The sequence below is a fragment of the Rhyacophila brunnea genome, unplaced genomic scaffold (assembly GCF_057557595.1).
Source record: "Rhyacophila brunnea isolate RB1 unplaced genomic scaffold, BYU_Rbru_1.0 scaffold_4, whole genome shotgun sequence".
Classification (NCBI taxonomy): Eukaryota; Metazoa; Arthropoda; class Insecta; order Trichoptera; family Rhyacophilidae; genus Rhyacophila; species Rhyacophila brunnea.
The window spans coordinates 26400056-26417272 of NW_028233068.1; the positions used below are offsets into that span (position 1 = coordinate 26400056).

Below are 17217 nucleotides of genomic sequence, written 5' to 3' on the forward strand. Positions count from 1 at the left end.
TACTCATTATGTATTTAGTTAGCCCCTATTTCCTAGGATTCCTACCAAACTGTTTAATACACAATATTTAAGAATGTAACATTCGCCATTGAAACCTTTGCTTATTCGGTCAGCATGCACGTGGTACAGTGTTGCCATATTTTTCTATGCTGATTATAGTACAAAGGCGTAAAAATTATAGTATTTCTAAAAAATATATAGTACAGGAACATTTTTCGTCTTGAATCCTTTAAAATTATAGTATTTTGGTATATTTGGCGTAAAATTATAGTATTTTACATTTTTCGCGAAATCAAAATTATAGTATTGTATTATAATTATAGTACGGTTGGCAACACTGACGTGGTAGGGACACGATTTCGAATCCCACTCGTTACGAGAACTGTTCAATGGATTTTTCTAATAGTTAGTGAATATGGATGATAGTTGATACTGACGTTGTTCTAAGCATAAGGCCCTAAACCTATATTTTGTTCTATTACATACCTAATATTATATTATTACAATAAAAGGAACAACAGAATCTTTTAATAACGATGCAATCATTGGTGGGCTTAGAGACATGGAGGCCCGACGCACTCACTGATTTTGTGACCCCCACGATAAAAAATACAACACCAGAAATCACATCCTTTCATCAAAATTAATTATTATTGAGCATGACAGTGGTGTATAATACTATATTTAGTGGTTTACCTTTTTGTGTACAAGTAGGTACATATATGTTTGAATTGTTTTATGAACCCGTTTGATGTTTCTTGATGAGATTTTGTAATGCTTTGGTCAATATCGTATACCTACTCAATTTGTGAAAAAATCGCTTATTTTAGTAATAGTTTAGTAATTTTATGACTGGTTTGAACTGTTTTGATACCTCCTGTAAATCTTTTCAAAAAAAATCGCCCTCGGATGCGAGTATTAGAATTTATGATATTATTGTTTCTGTAATAAAAAAAGAGACGATTGTATTAATAAACGAGCGGAGTATCAATAGTGTTGAGATTGTTAAAATATAATATGTTGGATTACACATTACACGATTACAGAGTAGAAACTAAGATAGTGTAGTAAGTAGCAGTCGGTAGAGAACAGCAATCCGGCTAAACTAAACGGTAAACACGTCCTCTTCTTATGCCATATCGGGCACTGGTATAAACCACATGGCCTAGCTGCCTTCCTTTGATAATAGTGTGCACACCAGTATCTCTTTCTTTCGAAAACTTCTTTTCTTTGAGTCGATCTGGAAATTATTTTTAAAAGCACTTGGCTGCTTTTAATCGTATCTTAATGTGAACTGAATATATTATTTTATTACGTCATGCTCTGATCATTGAAAAACTTCCTCTGCCGTACAATGCTGTGCTTGACCCAGAAACGAGATGCAGAGGATTCTAGTGTGTTTTATCCAACCCAGGCGCGCTTACAAGGGAGCGGATTTGGGCCAGACGCCCATCAAGAATAAAAAAAAATTCAAATTATTTAGTTGAATGGAATAATATTTCTTCTTCTTCGTCAGGACCTCATAACTGAGGATTTGACGGCAAATAGTCCTATTCAGGAACACATAATTAATGAAATACCCGGTGTGGAGTAACAGGCAACCCATCTCGAGTGTGGAAGCATATGGGATAAACTTAAACACGTGCCAAAAATACGTCATTCGTTCTGACAACTGCTCTCGGTTTATACACTGACGCTCATTCAATATTGGTATACTTGAAGGTTGCAACACATACTATTGCACGTCTATAATGTTTGTTTCATTTTCGTAGGACACTCACACATTCAAAACCCTGCGTCAAAATTTAATGTATTTTAGGCTATGATATTAATTTATTAATCTGTTCTGTGGTCATATTCCTTCTAAAATACGTGGTCAGTGAGCAAGTAGTATAACTAGTAGGTACCTATAAACATGGCCCTCACAAATGGGTGGCTGACAGGGCTCTAGCCTGGGGGCCAGGGCTCAGGAACTGCCCGGCGTGGCGAGTCGACCAAATAAGTGTTATAAACACAACACAAATTCTCTCTAATAGTAAAAAAAGTCGCCTGCGGGGCAATTGTTCTTTAATAATGTTATTAAATATTTTAAATTACGTGGTTGTAAGATACAATTTTTAATTGTGTATCGATACTCGACGACTCCATAATTAAAATGAATGTTTTAAAATAAGTACCTATCTATAGGGATATAGGTACAGAAAAACACAAAATATACGCATCAATTTTACACACCATTTGGAAAACTCTATTGTGTCACACTGCCTTTATTTTTAGCGATAGGTAGGAGGGCCGCCAAAGATTCTAGCCTGGGGGCCCACTTCAAGATGTGGGGGCCATGCCCATAACCATGGCCCCCACATCCTGAAGAGGGCCCCCAGGCTTGGATCTTTGCCGGGCCCCCCTACCTATTTGTAAGGATAAAGGCAGTGTGACCCTCTACAATAGCGTTTTCCAAATGGTGTCCGCAGTAAAATTTATGTTTATATTTAGTGTTTTTTGAATATTTTAATACTTACATCCATTTGAATTATTATAGAGTTGTCGAGTATCCATACACAATTAAACATTGTACAGAAATCGTGTAAAAATATTATTGAAGGATAATAGCGCCGCAGGCGACTATTTTTTTACTATTTGAGCAAATTTGTGATATGTGTTTATCTCACTTATCTGGTTAACTCGTCACGCCGGGCCCCCAGGCTAGAGCCCTATCAGCCCCCCTCTTGTGGGGGCAATGCCCATAACATATAGTATGATGATACAAAAAAAAGGGCACATATACACAGCTTTGCTTAACTCCTGATTTGCTTTCGAGGAGGTCCGGACGATGTTCCCTCTGGCTTCGCGTGGCGCTTTTTTTTGTATAAGTAGAGAGAACTTAGTATTACGGTCGCCATTTACGAGGGTGCCAATTTTGTTTCATATATTTAGTTAAAATAACACAACATACCTATAAAATCTAAATTATAATATTTGTTATTAAGTTGATGATCTGAAATATTATGTTCTGCGTGATGATTTTATATATTACTACTTATGTACCTATCTATTAAAAAACTACAACACTGCATTACAATTTTTTTGTAGGGTTACCTGTACACGTGGAGAGAACGAGGAACTTTTGCACCAGAACAACTGCGAGATCTCTTTAGCAACATTGAAGAAATTTATCACTTCAACAGGTGAGATTTTGTATAATATTATTATTCTCTCTTTAGAACAGCGTTTTCAAAAAGCTGCGTCCCAGTCGATTGCTGATTCTCAGTAGGTATACTTTTATGCAGACCTCTATGTAGGCATTTATAAAAAAATAGGTAGGTACGTTTATTGTTTTATTATTTTCGATCTGCATATGCACTGATTGTTAATAATTGTATTTGTCCTGACCTATATAATCTGTATTCAAAGATATTGATCAAGAAGATAATATAAACAATGAACATGACGCGCATGTACTTCAGTCCTTCAACTGTGACGCAAAAATCATTTTTGAGTGATGCTGTCTCGACTTAAGGCTATACCTCCGCTGAGGCATGGTCTAAAAACTCTAAAAAGATTGTGACTAGGCGATGCGCGGATTGTGCAAATGACGCGAGCCGAACGGAATATAATTTGTCATAAAAATTCAACATGAGTCCTTTATTATGTTATGTTTATTATTATATTCGTAATAATAATAGTATATTCATTGACATGTTTTAAGTACATGCGGAACGTTTTTTAGTCATCTTTACACGATCTAAGAATAAATTCCTCCGACGCCATCACAAAACAAATTGACGTGCAAACAGGTCGACTATCGCTCTCCGAATGGCAACGCGGCTGAAATTTCGTCCCACATGCAGTTGAAAATTATTTGCCGTTTCACTATGTACGCTCTTAAGGAAATCCTCAAAACAATATACCTAGCAACTGCAACGTTGCATTTACCCATTACAGAAGCAAAAATAACGATTTCATAACTTGTTTTTCGAGAGTGTCTTATTTTTGATCCAACGCGACCCGGTGTAGTATTTTTGCGACCATGTATCGAGTCGTGATTCATGAAATGGGAAACTGATCTAGAAATGGTTTGAATATTTCTATAGTTGAATCACTGATATTTAAAAGAACCTCTATCATAAAATTCAATTTTTTGAATTATTTTTTTAAATTTAATTTTAACCCAAAATCTGCCATTGTCCATTAATAAAAGAAATTCTGCCTAACATATTTTTGATATAAAAACCAAATCAAAGAAAAATTAATTGATTGCTCGACCATTCATTAGAAGTCATGTAAACATACATTTTGTTTGTGGGATGGCAGAACTCCAGGAATGTACACCAACACTACATAATATAACCAATAAACAAGATTAAATAGTTATATAAAAGGTTCGATAAAACTTATTAATACAACAGTACTTTATCATGAAATAATCAATTGGGGAACGACATAAAGTCATAAAGTGAAGAAAAACAATAAATATTAGTTTTTCGAGATGTAGGTAAAATTTACGTTATTAATTTATAATGTTTGTTTGATAATTGAAACATATTTTTTTTTAATATTATCTGATGTGTTTCATTTTTATTATTAGCACACAATGTTTTTGACCTGACTAAACAGTTTTCCTGGATTATCTCAGAATATGGTTTAATAGACGTATTGGACGTGAAAATCCAAATTTTCTTACCAAAATTGGTAGGTAGCACTTCTAACAACGTCATGCCATAAACCTTAACAAGATTACAAACCAAGACGTCAAACGCGAGCAAAGATGGACGAACACATTTTTAATTTAAATTTTGTGGCAGAAGTCGAAAAACATCCCTGCCTGTATAATTACAGACTACCAGATTATTTCCGTAGATATATTACGGAAAAGGCTTGGAATGAAGTAGGAGTTTTGGAGTTTGTTCATGTGCAGCAACGAATAGTCTGCAGTTTATATTTTTGTCTATATAAGGATGTATCCAAAATCTTCTTTTATTTTGTCTCCTGTATCTGTAATATTGGTATAGAACCAAAGCCTCGTCATCACTGGACCAGCTCGAAGACATTATTTATTAAATATTCGATGGACAGGATAATAAACTAAAGAGAGTGATGTATTCTAGTAATTGCGGCAGCGTGCGTGTTGTCATATTTTTGGTACGATTTGCAATACCGGCATCTTGTACAAAACAGCTGATGGTCCAGTTTGACAGTTTGAGGTTATGAGATTAGAGTGCCAGTAGCGCTGTGTGCGAAGCACCAGTCACTGGCCAGTTTATGAGTTCCATCACCAGCCAGTTTGCGGGATTTCAGTTGCTGTATTCTCATTCGCAACATGCAACCCAACGGCGTGGGCCAACCACCAACATATACTCGATTAGGTATAACAATTTCAGTTATTGTCGATCTCAGTTTTTTTAGTTTTGAGTAGGCGATGAAGCTTGTTTTAACATAAAAATTCTCTGCAATAAATAACCTTATGTTACATATAGAAAATATAAAATCAAAAAGTTGAGTCAGACTTAAGCAAGTGGAGATCTGAGGCGCTGACAGGTTTGGTTGACCCATATATATATTTTAAACCAATGTGTCTGTAGTTTCTAACTACGCGACCGCATCATCCGCTACCGCTTTAAAAAGTTCCAATAATCGTATTCATTAGGTAGGTACTTAAGTTTCCAAACTTTATAATTTGCCACCCCTAAGCAACGCGTAACCTGCCTACCCCCACGAGACGTCGCTGAGTAAATGGGTTATTTTATGTACCTACCTAATGTTGATAGTGCGTGATGTTATTCTCAATACCCGAAATGTGTGTCGCGTCCACAGTCACTTAATGTTATTGCAAAAATGTCACGTTTTCTTCGCGAATCAAACAACAATGGCGACGGAGGTAGGTAGATGATCATGTTATCGCTAACCGCAGTCTTACATTATCTTATATGTGAGTCATTCATTATTCATTTTATTTATAATGCGCAGGTAAGAACCGATGCAGTCATTGCACAAGCATACTATGTCAAACACACATAACTGTCTTAACGGGGGGAGTCATCGTTAATCCGGGCGGAGACACCGATTCGTCGATCCTAGTTTAAATTTAAAATTTCCTATTTAGCAATCTAGTGTGTTATTATGTACAGCAAGAGTTGGGTATTTCCCGAGAAAATCTCAATCTCGAGAGAATTTTAAAAAAACCTGTAAAAATCCTAAAATCAATGTAAAAACAGACGAATTCCAAAAAAAAGTATTTTTTTTATTTAAGTAAGAAGACAAACAAAATAGAAGTAGGAAACAAAAATATTCCAAAACATTACTTATTGAAATAGAATTTCAAAAACACAGACTGTCAATGGCTGCGTCTGACAATCGCGTACGCTTTTGAGACACAAAATTTCCTGATGTTGAAAATTGCCCTCTTTTTGAGTCGACTTTGGCTTAATTGTGTTAAATGCCCCGATCAGTCTCGTTTTGTATTTTCTGTTCACTTTTTTATATAGAAAAAACGTTTTTTTTTCAATTAATATTTGATAATAAAGAAATTCCGAGATTCTCGAGATCCGGGATTTCTCGAAATGTTAAATTTCAATTCTCGAGATTCGGTATGGAGAATCTCGAAAATTTCTCGAGAATTCCCGAAACCCAACTCTGTGTACAGCTGCAGATGGTTCCGAAGTGGGAGCCCTAGGGCGCCGCGATTTATTTCCAGGATGCTGTAGAAATCGTAGAATAATCGAAATATTTAATTGGAGGTCAGGAACAGATTTCACATAACCGCATATTATTTATGCATGCAATACAATTTAAATCTTTAAAACAGTCGAGTTGAGTAGGTATGCATAATATTATGAGAGACGCAGTTTCTTTTCTGATTCGTCTACCTACATGAAACGATAGTCTACAACTCTACATACTATATACAGGAACAGTCATGATGCCAGTACCGGAAGTTGTCGGGATGCAACTCCTCACCTTCATCCGTAACTTCAAAGTCAACGCGCGGCGCACGCCTCGGTTTCGTATGGACACTATGAGAGGCGCAGTATATTATTTAGTGATTGGTCTACCTGAGACGATATTATTTATACGAAAAGTCGACAGTGTCAGCTCTGGAAGAAGTTATGGATCCCACTCCCATAGTTACGACGATTAGACCAGACTAGGTTGACATACCTGTACGGGGATTGATCGCTAGTTTTTATCCAAAAGTACAACCATAATAAACAAAATACATGGAAATTACAACACATAAAATGTTTCTCGTGAGTTTTAATTTAAAAAAGCAACGATTTCCCACCGCCCTCGAAATAAAAAATAATTATGTTTCCATGCTTTGAAGAGCTGTACAATTTGGTCAAGATATGTACTGTCTAAAATCTCAATAAAGGCACAATGCTAAAGTAAAAGTTTTCCGACTTGTTCGCTCTAAATTGCAGAGACATTTCATTTCGGCTTATCATGATATAAGTTGCTCTTATGATTCGCACACATTTTGACGGTAATGGACGCGTACCTACATAATTTTTGAAATTCCGTAAGGCAATGGGATCGTTCATTGTCGGACTATTGCGTTGAAACGATAGGCATGCAATCATTTAGGTGTGGGGTAGTATGTGACTGTTTGCAGCCAATGAAATGTTATATCCATCCAAACAGAATGTGGACGTTGTATGATTTTCGTAAATAAAGACGTCTCCAGAGCTAATCGAAAAATTGTGAGACACTAAAAAAATACTATATTATAATACCTAGGTATATACTTATTATATCATGGAGATGGAGTAATTCACCCGCCATGGTAATTTTGTCTCTGGACAACGGCCAGTAGAAGTTTAGTGGGTTGATTTAATTAATTATTACCATTTTGCAATGTTTTTTTTATATAGAATTATTAATAATCATGTCTCTTGCTTTTTCGTACAAGGTGGTTGTTAGTAATTTTTGAACAATCACAAACACCCAGGCTTTGAGAAAAACACATAAATATTGTGTATCCCGACCGGAATCGAACCCAGGAACTCTCGGGTGGAAGGCAAGCGCCTTACGCACTGCACCACGAGAGCCGCCTCTTATTCACTTCTCATATTAATATAATATATTCACAAATAAACGAATATTCACAAAAGTGGCAAAGTGTGCTTGTTGAAGATAGGTTGTGGTAGGTATCTGAAAGAAAGTCCTGATAGCCATATTGACAAGACTTGAATTTAAATTTTGTTCATCTTCAATATTTTACTGAACAACTGAACAAAACATATTATATTTTACCTATTCATAATAGATATTTCACGACAAAAGCACTATGTTCAATAGAAATAGAAAAGTAATGCCCAACCACGTTCGAACTGGGGCTAGAAAATTCCACTGTTTTGGTAGTAAGTACAGTGTTTCGGATCGTATCCAGCGCGTAAAAAATAATGAATATAATATACATAACATGTTAGGCTTTTATACTTATAGCCTCAGGTTTTGATATTGTGTGCATGTGTTTTTTACAACACGTGTGTAATCGTTTGTATGCGTTGTATCCAATGACATTAATATGGACGAGTCATCTAGAAAATAAAATGACACTCACTTTGTGTCGGGTCTGCCGGATGGCGAAATTCATATTTTAATATCGGTATCCTACGCTCAAATGAACATTCTGCTTGCAAGCGGTCTGGCGACACTGCTGGGTCTGCCCATACAAAATTTCTGACTGTCAGGTTTCGACTCCACCGTTATTATTGTGTTACAAAATGCCAATGTGCCTAGTTAAAAATTGTAAAAAAATCTACTAAACACTCCAAGAAAGATGGGATATCACTTTTCATGTGTTAGTATTATTTATAAAATGCCTAAATGACAGAAACCATTGGACAGTCGCCTGTGATGCGCTGTCTCACTTGCGTCTAATCTCCGAGAAGTCGTAAGTAACCGAGAATCTGTTTCTAACGCAATGAGTCATGACACTAATACGCCATTACAATAAAGGTTATATTACTATAAATTCTCGAAGCTTGTATCGCATAATGGAAACGGATACGTCATATGGTCACGTGACATCTACCTATACATCTGTGAATGTTTCATGCACAATTTCTCGTGCGCCGGGTATGAAGTGAGTTGTCCATTTAATATGTCATTGGTTGTATCCGTGAAATGTACCAAATTAGTTGAAGCCTTTGGCTTTGTTAGGTCTTGTTTGTGTTATAGCTCGTTAAGTATTATTGGAATTGCTGCGTGCCGTCTGGTTGACAGTCGGAAAGTTGGAAGTCGACAATCATTTTATAATACATTAACAGGCAGTTAAATGATAAAGTTCTGCGGAAGTACGTGGCAACGCAACGCATAGGACCGAGAGAAGTGGAATGAGCTTGGAGAGGCCTTCATCCAGCAGTGGATATATTCAGGCTGATGATGATGACCTACAGGCAGATGTCGTCGGCAAACTATTTTTTTTTGTAGTATGTAAAATAATGAAGTTATTATTTAAATACGTTCATAGGCAATTAAAATGTATTTTTTATGAGGAAGGTAGGCTTTAAATAATCACCTAGTATAGAGTCTTCGCCACCGATTCACACATGGTGTGAAGAGATAAAATTAAGTTAAGTTAAACTGCACAAACATTATAATATTATTATTATGTACCTCATTATAAGCGGCGCAATATTGTGTTATGTTCACATTACTAAATATTATTGTGCTATTACATTATTAATAAAGGCACGTGCAGTAAGCAGTTAGTACCTTATAAATTTGTATCTTTTGTTGTGTTTTGATTTGAATGAGCAATATTTAAAACGGGTTTCGTGTGCGCTATTGCATATCTCGTTTCGAAATTTTATTGTATGCACAATAATTTAATTATTATATTTAACAGCCAGATGTTTTCTGGGCGGGATTCAAAAAGTTATTCAATCATTTTAACGATCTAAATTCACTGTCGTGGTAGGTACCATAGGTATACATTTTTTTTTCTTCAATTGTTAGTTTTTGTGATGTGACTAAAAGAATAGTTCGCCCACATAAGACAATGTCAGAGGTAAAATGCACCTAAACCCCATCCAATAAATTACCCACACCCACGCGGTATTGTATGCCATAAGATGTTATACATTGCCTAACATTTTATTATATTACCATATCTTTATATTGAATTAAATTTTGAAGACATGACAAAAAAGACTGAATATATGATAATTGCTAAGGGCTATGACACACGGCACTGCAGTTCGAGTGCGACGACGCAGGCCATACTTGATTCTAATCGGATGCATTTGGCATCAAGTAAGTATGTGTCGACGCACTCGAGCTGCAGTGGCGTCTGTCTTAGCCATTTGAAAACATTATTCTATCAGACCGAATATCTAGTTCCTCGATGATACAACTCCTTTGTCCGTTTGGCTGTTAAAGATTTAATATAAATATAAAAGATTTCAAGTTATACAGATTTTTATTATAAGTAGGTATGTATAAATCGTTATTTAGTAAAATGAATATAAAAAACATTAAAACTGTGAATTAGTTAAAATATCTTCAACACATTCGAGCAGTGGTTTCCAAACTTCATGTTACCCCATATTTTAAAAAAATCCGATGCGGCATGTTTCAGCGCGGACGTCACTGACAGTAACGACCCTATTAATTATGACAGCTAAAGCCTCAATTACATTGAGCGAGTTTATAAGCTGCTAGCCGGCGAGTCAGTTAGGTAGTGCGATAGTGAAGATGACATACAAAACTTTCCACTCGCTCAGTAGCCAACAAGCTAGCGAAACCGCGTGTTTTTTCTTTAATTTGCTCGTACTCGCGGCTAGTTCACTAGCAAATATGGTGACACACGGCTAGTTTACTAGCTAACAAGCCCATACACCATCGAGTAGCGAGTAAAGTAACCCGGCTTTCAAATTGTCTCATAGATTGTTTACAATTTGCTAGTTAGATGATGACACTGGGCGAGTTTACTGGCAGATAGTAAATTCGCCGGCTAGTAGCTTGTAAACTCGCTCAATGTCATCGAGCCTTAAGTCATGCGCATTCGATAACCACTTTTGGATGCGACAGCTCGCAATAACTCGAAGTGAATGCTCTTAGTTATACCTGCAAGAGTGGTGTTTGGTGTTTATAGACAGACTCAAAAGGTGGATGCAGGATGCAAGAATCAATTTATTGACAAAATCAGGCCGTTCGTAGGCAACGCGCGATATGGTCGGCCATATAGGTACTTACTAAAATATATTTAATTGTCCACAACCAAATCGGACGCCTTGAAGAACTTGTAAAAAGACATAGAGGCTGATATTGGAGCACCCCAATGGTGATATAGGGTTAGTTGTAAGGAAAGGCTTGTTCATTTTTTGAGGACGTAATGTAATGCCAAAAATAGCCAGGACCAGGTTCCGATAAAAATAACTTCATACATTATTTATTTATTCGGGTTGTTTGAAAAAGCGGTAGGTATCGTGGAAGCAATGCACTTCCATCTTACTCATTCGCGGTAAACCTGTTTTTATCTGTCCCGCTAATTGTGTGGCGCGCCATGCCATAGTGTTGCCATGCTGGGCAGACTCAAAAAAGGTTAATGTTTTTTGTACCGTTAATTTAATCAGATGATTATTATTATTAATGTGGAGAAGTTTTTGCCGCTTTTTTTTTACGAGAGACATACCAGTGATTCTTATATCGTCGAATGCGATCCAAAGTCTGTTGAATTTGTTGACTAGGTATGCTGTCATAGGTATTTCGTAAAGATTGATGTTACCTATGTTATTTTGTATTTTTTTCCGTTAAGTTCTTCCATCGACGATGGAACTACAATTTATAAAATTCCGACTATGCTAGTACAATATTTGCATTGCACACATTTGATTTAACATGAGTCACACTCGTTTTTATGCAAATACTCCAACATTAAAATTAATTAATAATTTAAATACATGCACGCATTTTATGAATATACTAGTACAATAAAAAAATAAACTCTTTGATTGTTTATTTCTGCCTGGGTGTGATGACAAAATTTTAATGCCTTTTTATTTATGATAATTTTATACTTAATTCATTTTGTTTATCAAAAAAAATCATTTTTCATTCAAAAAACGTCTTTAGCAGTGACCGAGTTGTGGTAATTAACTGGTCAGCAATGAATGTGTTAACACATTGTCCATTAGTCCATTGGCGGTTTCTCATGAAGAGCATGCGGGGCTCGCTTCGTCCAATTTTTTTTTAAAATAGCGATATATGTACATACACAGCACAACTTTATTACCTATTGTATTTTTAATAGCCAGTGGCAGAATATTGCTCAGGCTAATTCATTTCGAAAGGGGACTTCCAAAGTTGTCATAGAATACAAACAAATTGAAATAATACAAGATACAGATTGTATGTACACCAATCTGTTTGTGCAAATTAATTAAAATTTCTTAAACTTAAAATTCTAAGATAAAAAAAATATTTTGTTACATACAAAAAAGTTGATGCGTTTAGCGCCTGGCATCTCCATGTAATTTAAACGTTTACTACTTATGGTGTCTCGAATATTAGAATTTTTCAATTTAACATAGTAACTGCATCGGTAATAAACCGATACAAATATTTATTGGCAACAACCCTTGCCATATCCGAAAGAAAAATCCTGGGAAGAATTTTTGGAGCCATGCAAGAAAATGGCGGCTGGTGAATGAGATAAATCTCAGCATTTTTTCATTTGCTTGCGGAGCCAAGAATGTCAGATTTTGTTATGCTATGGGTCACTTTGCAAGTTACAGTCATCAAAAATATTAATGATGAAAGGAAGGGAGGATGAAAATTGGAAGATCAAAATTCAGATACTTTGTGAATAACAACGCCATCACACTGGCTCTTCAAAACTGGAGAACCATACCACAGGACATGCTTACGTAGATATAATATACTAGATACAATTTGTAGACCGAATGATAATAATATTTTATTCATGACTATTTCTTAAATATTAATATTATCTTGTACTTACCTATAATACATTCATAATGATTCTATTGTTCTGCAAAGTTTCTTAAAATACTGAAAATAACCAATCTTTTCTGTTTTCAGAACATTTTCACACCAACTAAACGAGTGCAACCTAGAACCTGTGTCAATAGCGCGTTGTTTTGTTCGGCACAGTGGTGGCTTCTCAATTTACACAAGGTACTGCACGGGTTATCCGGGGACCATGGCTACTATGGCAAGACTCGTGGCCGCCCCCACCAGTGCACAGCCCTTCAGATCCCGGCAGGCCGCTCTCGGCCACGCTTTGCCCCTGGGGTCCTACCTGCTGAAGCCTGTCCAGAGGATATTGAAGTATCATTTACTGTTACAGGTAATTGGAAAGTTTGAAAAATCAGTTTGGACTTGTTACCCGACCAACATGTCCATGTGGCGGAGAACTATAGGATGCGAACCACATCCTTTGAGAATGTGGACCGAAAGGGAAGAGATGGTCAAGTCGGTCCAACCAGCTGTTGGGCCCATTGGGCCGTCCGACCTGGTCACAACAAACGCTAACTATAATGCTCCTAAAAAAATTGCAGTGTCTTATTGCGGACGTGAAGTCTCTTCACATAGTTTAATATGTCCGTATTGTTTTAACATAATATTATATGTAAATTAATTAAAATCATGTATTATTGTTAATTCTCTGTGCTCCTCTCTCCCATGGGCACTTTGATTAAATTATGTCTCAGTAAATTTAGTCAAAGCACACTTGGGTTTGTGGCGATCTCCTCCTCCGACCTGCTCCTGAGACATTCCCAGGCATAAACTGTTGGTGCTTCACCCCAAACGTGGGGCCTCATTATACACTCGATTAAGACCGAGTGTGGTGCGGGTCGAGTTGATTTGGAGCGAACTATTAGGTAGGTAATGAAAACTATTTTTTTTTTAATTAATTATGACCGGCAACATGAAATATTTGTAAGATTTTGTGTGTTTGTTTCAGAATCTGGTGAAGCAGTGCATGTCTCATGATACGGAGTACGCGCTTTACAAGATGACCGGTATCGCGCAACACATTGACGACATGAAAGGACGACACGAGCATGCCGTCAGAGTTCAGGTCAGTCTTTTTTCATAATAAAATGATTTGCTAAGATGACGAGTAAAATAAGTCATGTAGAATTAATCACGAATTAGTTATTTGTAAGCTGTCAAAATAGATTGGGTTCTTTGTCTCAGGAATGATTATGTATCATTTTAAATTTTATGTTAAAGTACTGCAAACTAAATACAATCGATATACTAGTGATAGCCCGCAACGTCGTCCATGTGAAATATGGAAATAAAAAGTAGACATATCGACTGCTTAATCTGCAAACCGTCTAGAGATCGATTTCTATAAGCTGGCGTGTGTCTAACTCTATTTGGGCAAATTGTTCAGGAAGGAGACAAAACTTAATAATTTAACTATCGAGCGGAATTTAACAATTCCAAAAATACACTAGGATTTTTTTTTTTTTTACAAAGCTGCACAATGAATCAATACACTAGGTATTTTAGCTTCCCTTTTATGTGTAAAGAAAAAATATATAAAGAGCAGAGTTGTTCCATTTACGATATTGGAAATTTGGCACATGCAGTTCGCTGTTTTGTCAGAAGAACAATAATGCATTTATTTATAGGTTTAGGAGTTTGAAATTTTGTGTGAGCATAGAAAACATGCTTTATAACAAAATGCCATCAATATCTTCATTTTGGTCAAAAGTGCAGTTAGCTGGTTGGCAGATTAAGCAGTCGATATGTAGAATGAAGAAGTATACCGATTCGATTTGAATATTTTACGAAGCAATGAGATAGGCAATGACTTAATTTAGGCATGCGCGCTCTTCTACCCAGCCGTTTCATTTCAATGAATGTCTAGTCAGAGCCTTTGGACACATACGTCAGTGTCACAGTTGAATGTGGGCGCACGTCCCTTTACATTCACCTCACCACTCCACCGCTGCTATCTGACCACCCGCGCAATATTCGTGATAAACTGTTGCATTATTTTCGAGAACTTTCATCTTTGGAACCTTTTGAGACGTCGAGATGAAACTCTATTAAACTTTTACCATCAATGTAGTCTACAAGTTTCATCAAATATTGGTCTAGTAGTTTTTGAGTTATAACAGAATGGACATGAGAATTTAAAAAAATATTCGCTGTATATTAAATACCTCCTATGTGGTGATTTTGACGAAAATGAGTTATTGATACCGAGTGATGTGCATTTTATGTATTATATCACTTGAGGAAAGATCAAAATAAAAAGTTAAATCAAATAAAATCCATACTAAATTAATACTATGTGAGAGCATCCTAAATCCTATGTGAGTGTCCACTGCAATAAATAGATCAGTTACTATTTAATAATAAATATAATATTATAAAAAAATATGATTATCCAATTTTAATTTGCAATTAGCAATACAAAAAATGTTAAAACATAAGTATTTATCATTTATGATTATTTTAAAAACAGTTTTTCGATTGTCTCAGAATATGACTTAAACCACATAGGAGGTATTTAAAATAGTATTTTAAGAAAAATCAGCGACGATAGATAGAATAATAATTATTGTAACAATATTATTTATTTTTAGGAAATTCAATCTTTGTTGTATGGCTGGAATGGGCAGGATCTTACGACATATGGAGAATTGTGCGCTGAAGGAACATTTAGGTAGATGAAACTATTTAATTATACTTACTAATAACACTAATAATACTTACTATCTGTGGTCTTTTGTCAATTTAAGATAAGGTCAAAACTGATATTATTCATTAGAAGAATATAAATCTTTCACCGTCAAATACTGTCATTATTTCAGTAGGTTGGATTGGCCAAACCTAAGTGCTCATAAAACTTAGTAAAACCGTATACCCATCTCTAAATTATCAATTTTTTATATATTATCGTGAATATACAAAAAAAGCAGATATGTATGTATTATTTTTCATAATAAAATAATACAAATATAAAACATTACATGCCATCAAAAATAGTATATTATTAATTAAATCCATTGTCCATAGTTGGTTTGTGTTTTCTATAACTATAATTTAAATTTTGCCTGTAGTATCAGACATTATTAAGGCCGTGCATTAGTTGAGGCACGGTCTAAAAAGATCGTTGCTAGGCGATGCGCGGATTGCGGATCGCGGGTGCAAATGACGCCTGTCAAACGAAATATTATTTGTCATATAAATCCAACATACGTCCATTTTATGTTCTGTTTATTGTTCTATTAGTAACAATAATAATATATTCATTGACATCTTTTCTTTTTAAAGTAAATGGGTAACGTTTTTAGTCATCATTACACGATTTAAGAATTAATTGGCCCGTCGCCATCACGCAGCAAAGTGACGTGTTCCTGGCTCGACATTCTCTCACTGAATGCAAGCGAGTCCAAAATTTCATCGCGCCTACAGTTAAAAATTATTTGGCGTTTCACTGATGTGTCACCTTAACAAAAAAAATTATAATAATGGTTATTAAAGTAGTGGTGTAATTTTGTTGCAGGGTTTTCGGTGCCAAAGCAATGCGACACGCCTTTCTCTTCGATAAGATGCTTCTCCTCACCAAAAACAAAGAATATGGAATACTTGCCTACAAGACGCATATTATGGTAAGCTTTTGTTTCTTCCATACACATTAGTTTGAGTTTGAGGTCTCGTAACAATAAGATTGATCGTTAGGTCATCCATTGAAAATGTTTTGCGTTAACCATTTTCAGTGTAACAACCTGATGTTGGTGGAATCGATCCAAGGTCAACCGCTGAGCTTCCACGTTATTCCATTTGATTGCCCGCGGATGCAGGTCACCCTACAGGCCAGGAACGTTCGACACAAACGAGAGTGGACCCTACTTCTTAAGAGGGTAAAACATCAATTATTATTACATTCGAATTGATTTAAGTATTATACAATTTCTAGATTCTGTTGATTTTGCAAATAAAGGATCACTGAGGATGAATTTAACCTAGAATTTTGGCCTTTTAGTATAGATATTCAGTATTGAATAAAAATGTAGACAAACCGGATGATGCAATTCACAAAGTAATTTATATCATGTATGTTTGCAGGTAATTTTGGAAAACTACAACGCTGTTATACCATCTCATGCCAGACAACTTGTAATGGAACTGGGACAAAACAAAACCGATGGTTAGTTTCATCTTGCTCACTTATATTTTGTATTTTTATACTTATTTACATAGTTTGAAAGGTTGCTCTAATAC

General features: G+C 35.7%; 1 protein-coding gene and 1 long non-coding RNA gene across 2 annotated transcripts in view; both read left to right on the forward strand.

Moving 5' to 3' along the window:
• The window catches only part of LOC147067155 (uncharacterized), a 561518-nt gene that overhangs the window by 290458 nt on the left and 253843 nt on the right, over window positions 1–17217 (forward strand). The gene's annotated exons all lie outside the window — the stretch shown is intronic.
• LOC147067166 (uncharacterized) overlaps window positions 1–17217 on the forward strand; it is a 124229-nt gene that overhangs the window by 100436 nt on the left and 6576 nt on the right. The window contains exons 4-10 of the mRNA XM_085954878.1: window positions 3091–3185; window positions 13048–13315; window positions 13934–14050; window positions 15576–15655; window positions 16499–16604; window positions 16713–16856; window positions 17062–17143. Of these exons, the coding sequence (XP_085811004.1) occupies window positions 3091–3185; window positions 13048–13315; window positions 13934–14050; window positions 15576–15655; window positions 16499–16604; window positions 16713–16856; window positions 17062–17143 (892 nt within the window). The remainder of the gene's footprint in view (window positions 1–3090; window positions 3186–13047; window positions 13316–13933; window positions 14051–15575; window positions 15656–16498; window positions 16605–16712; window positions 16857–17061; window positions 17144–17217) is intronic.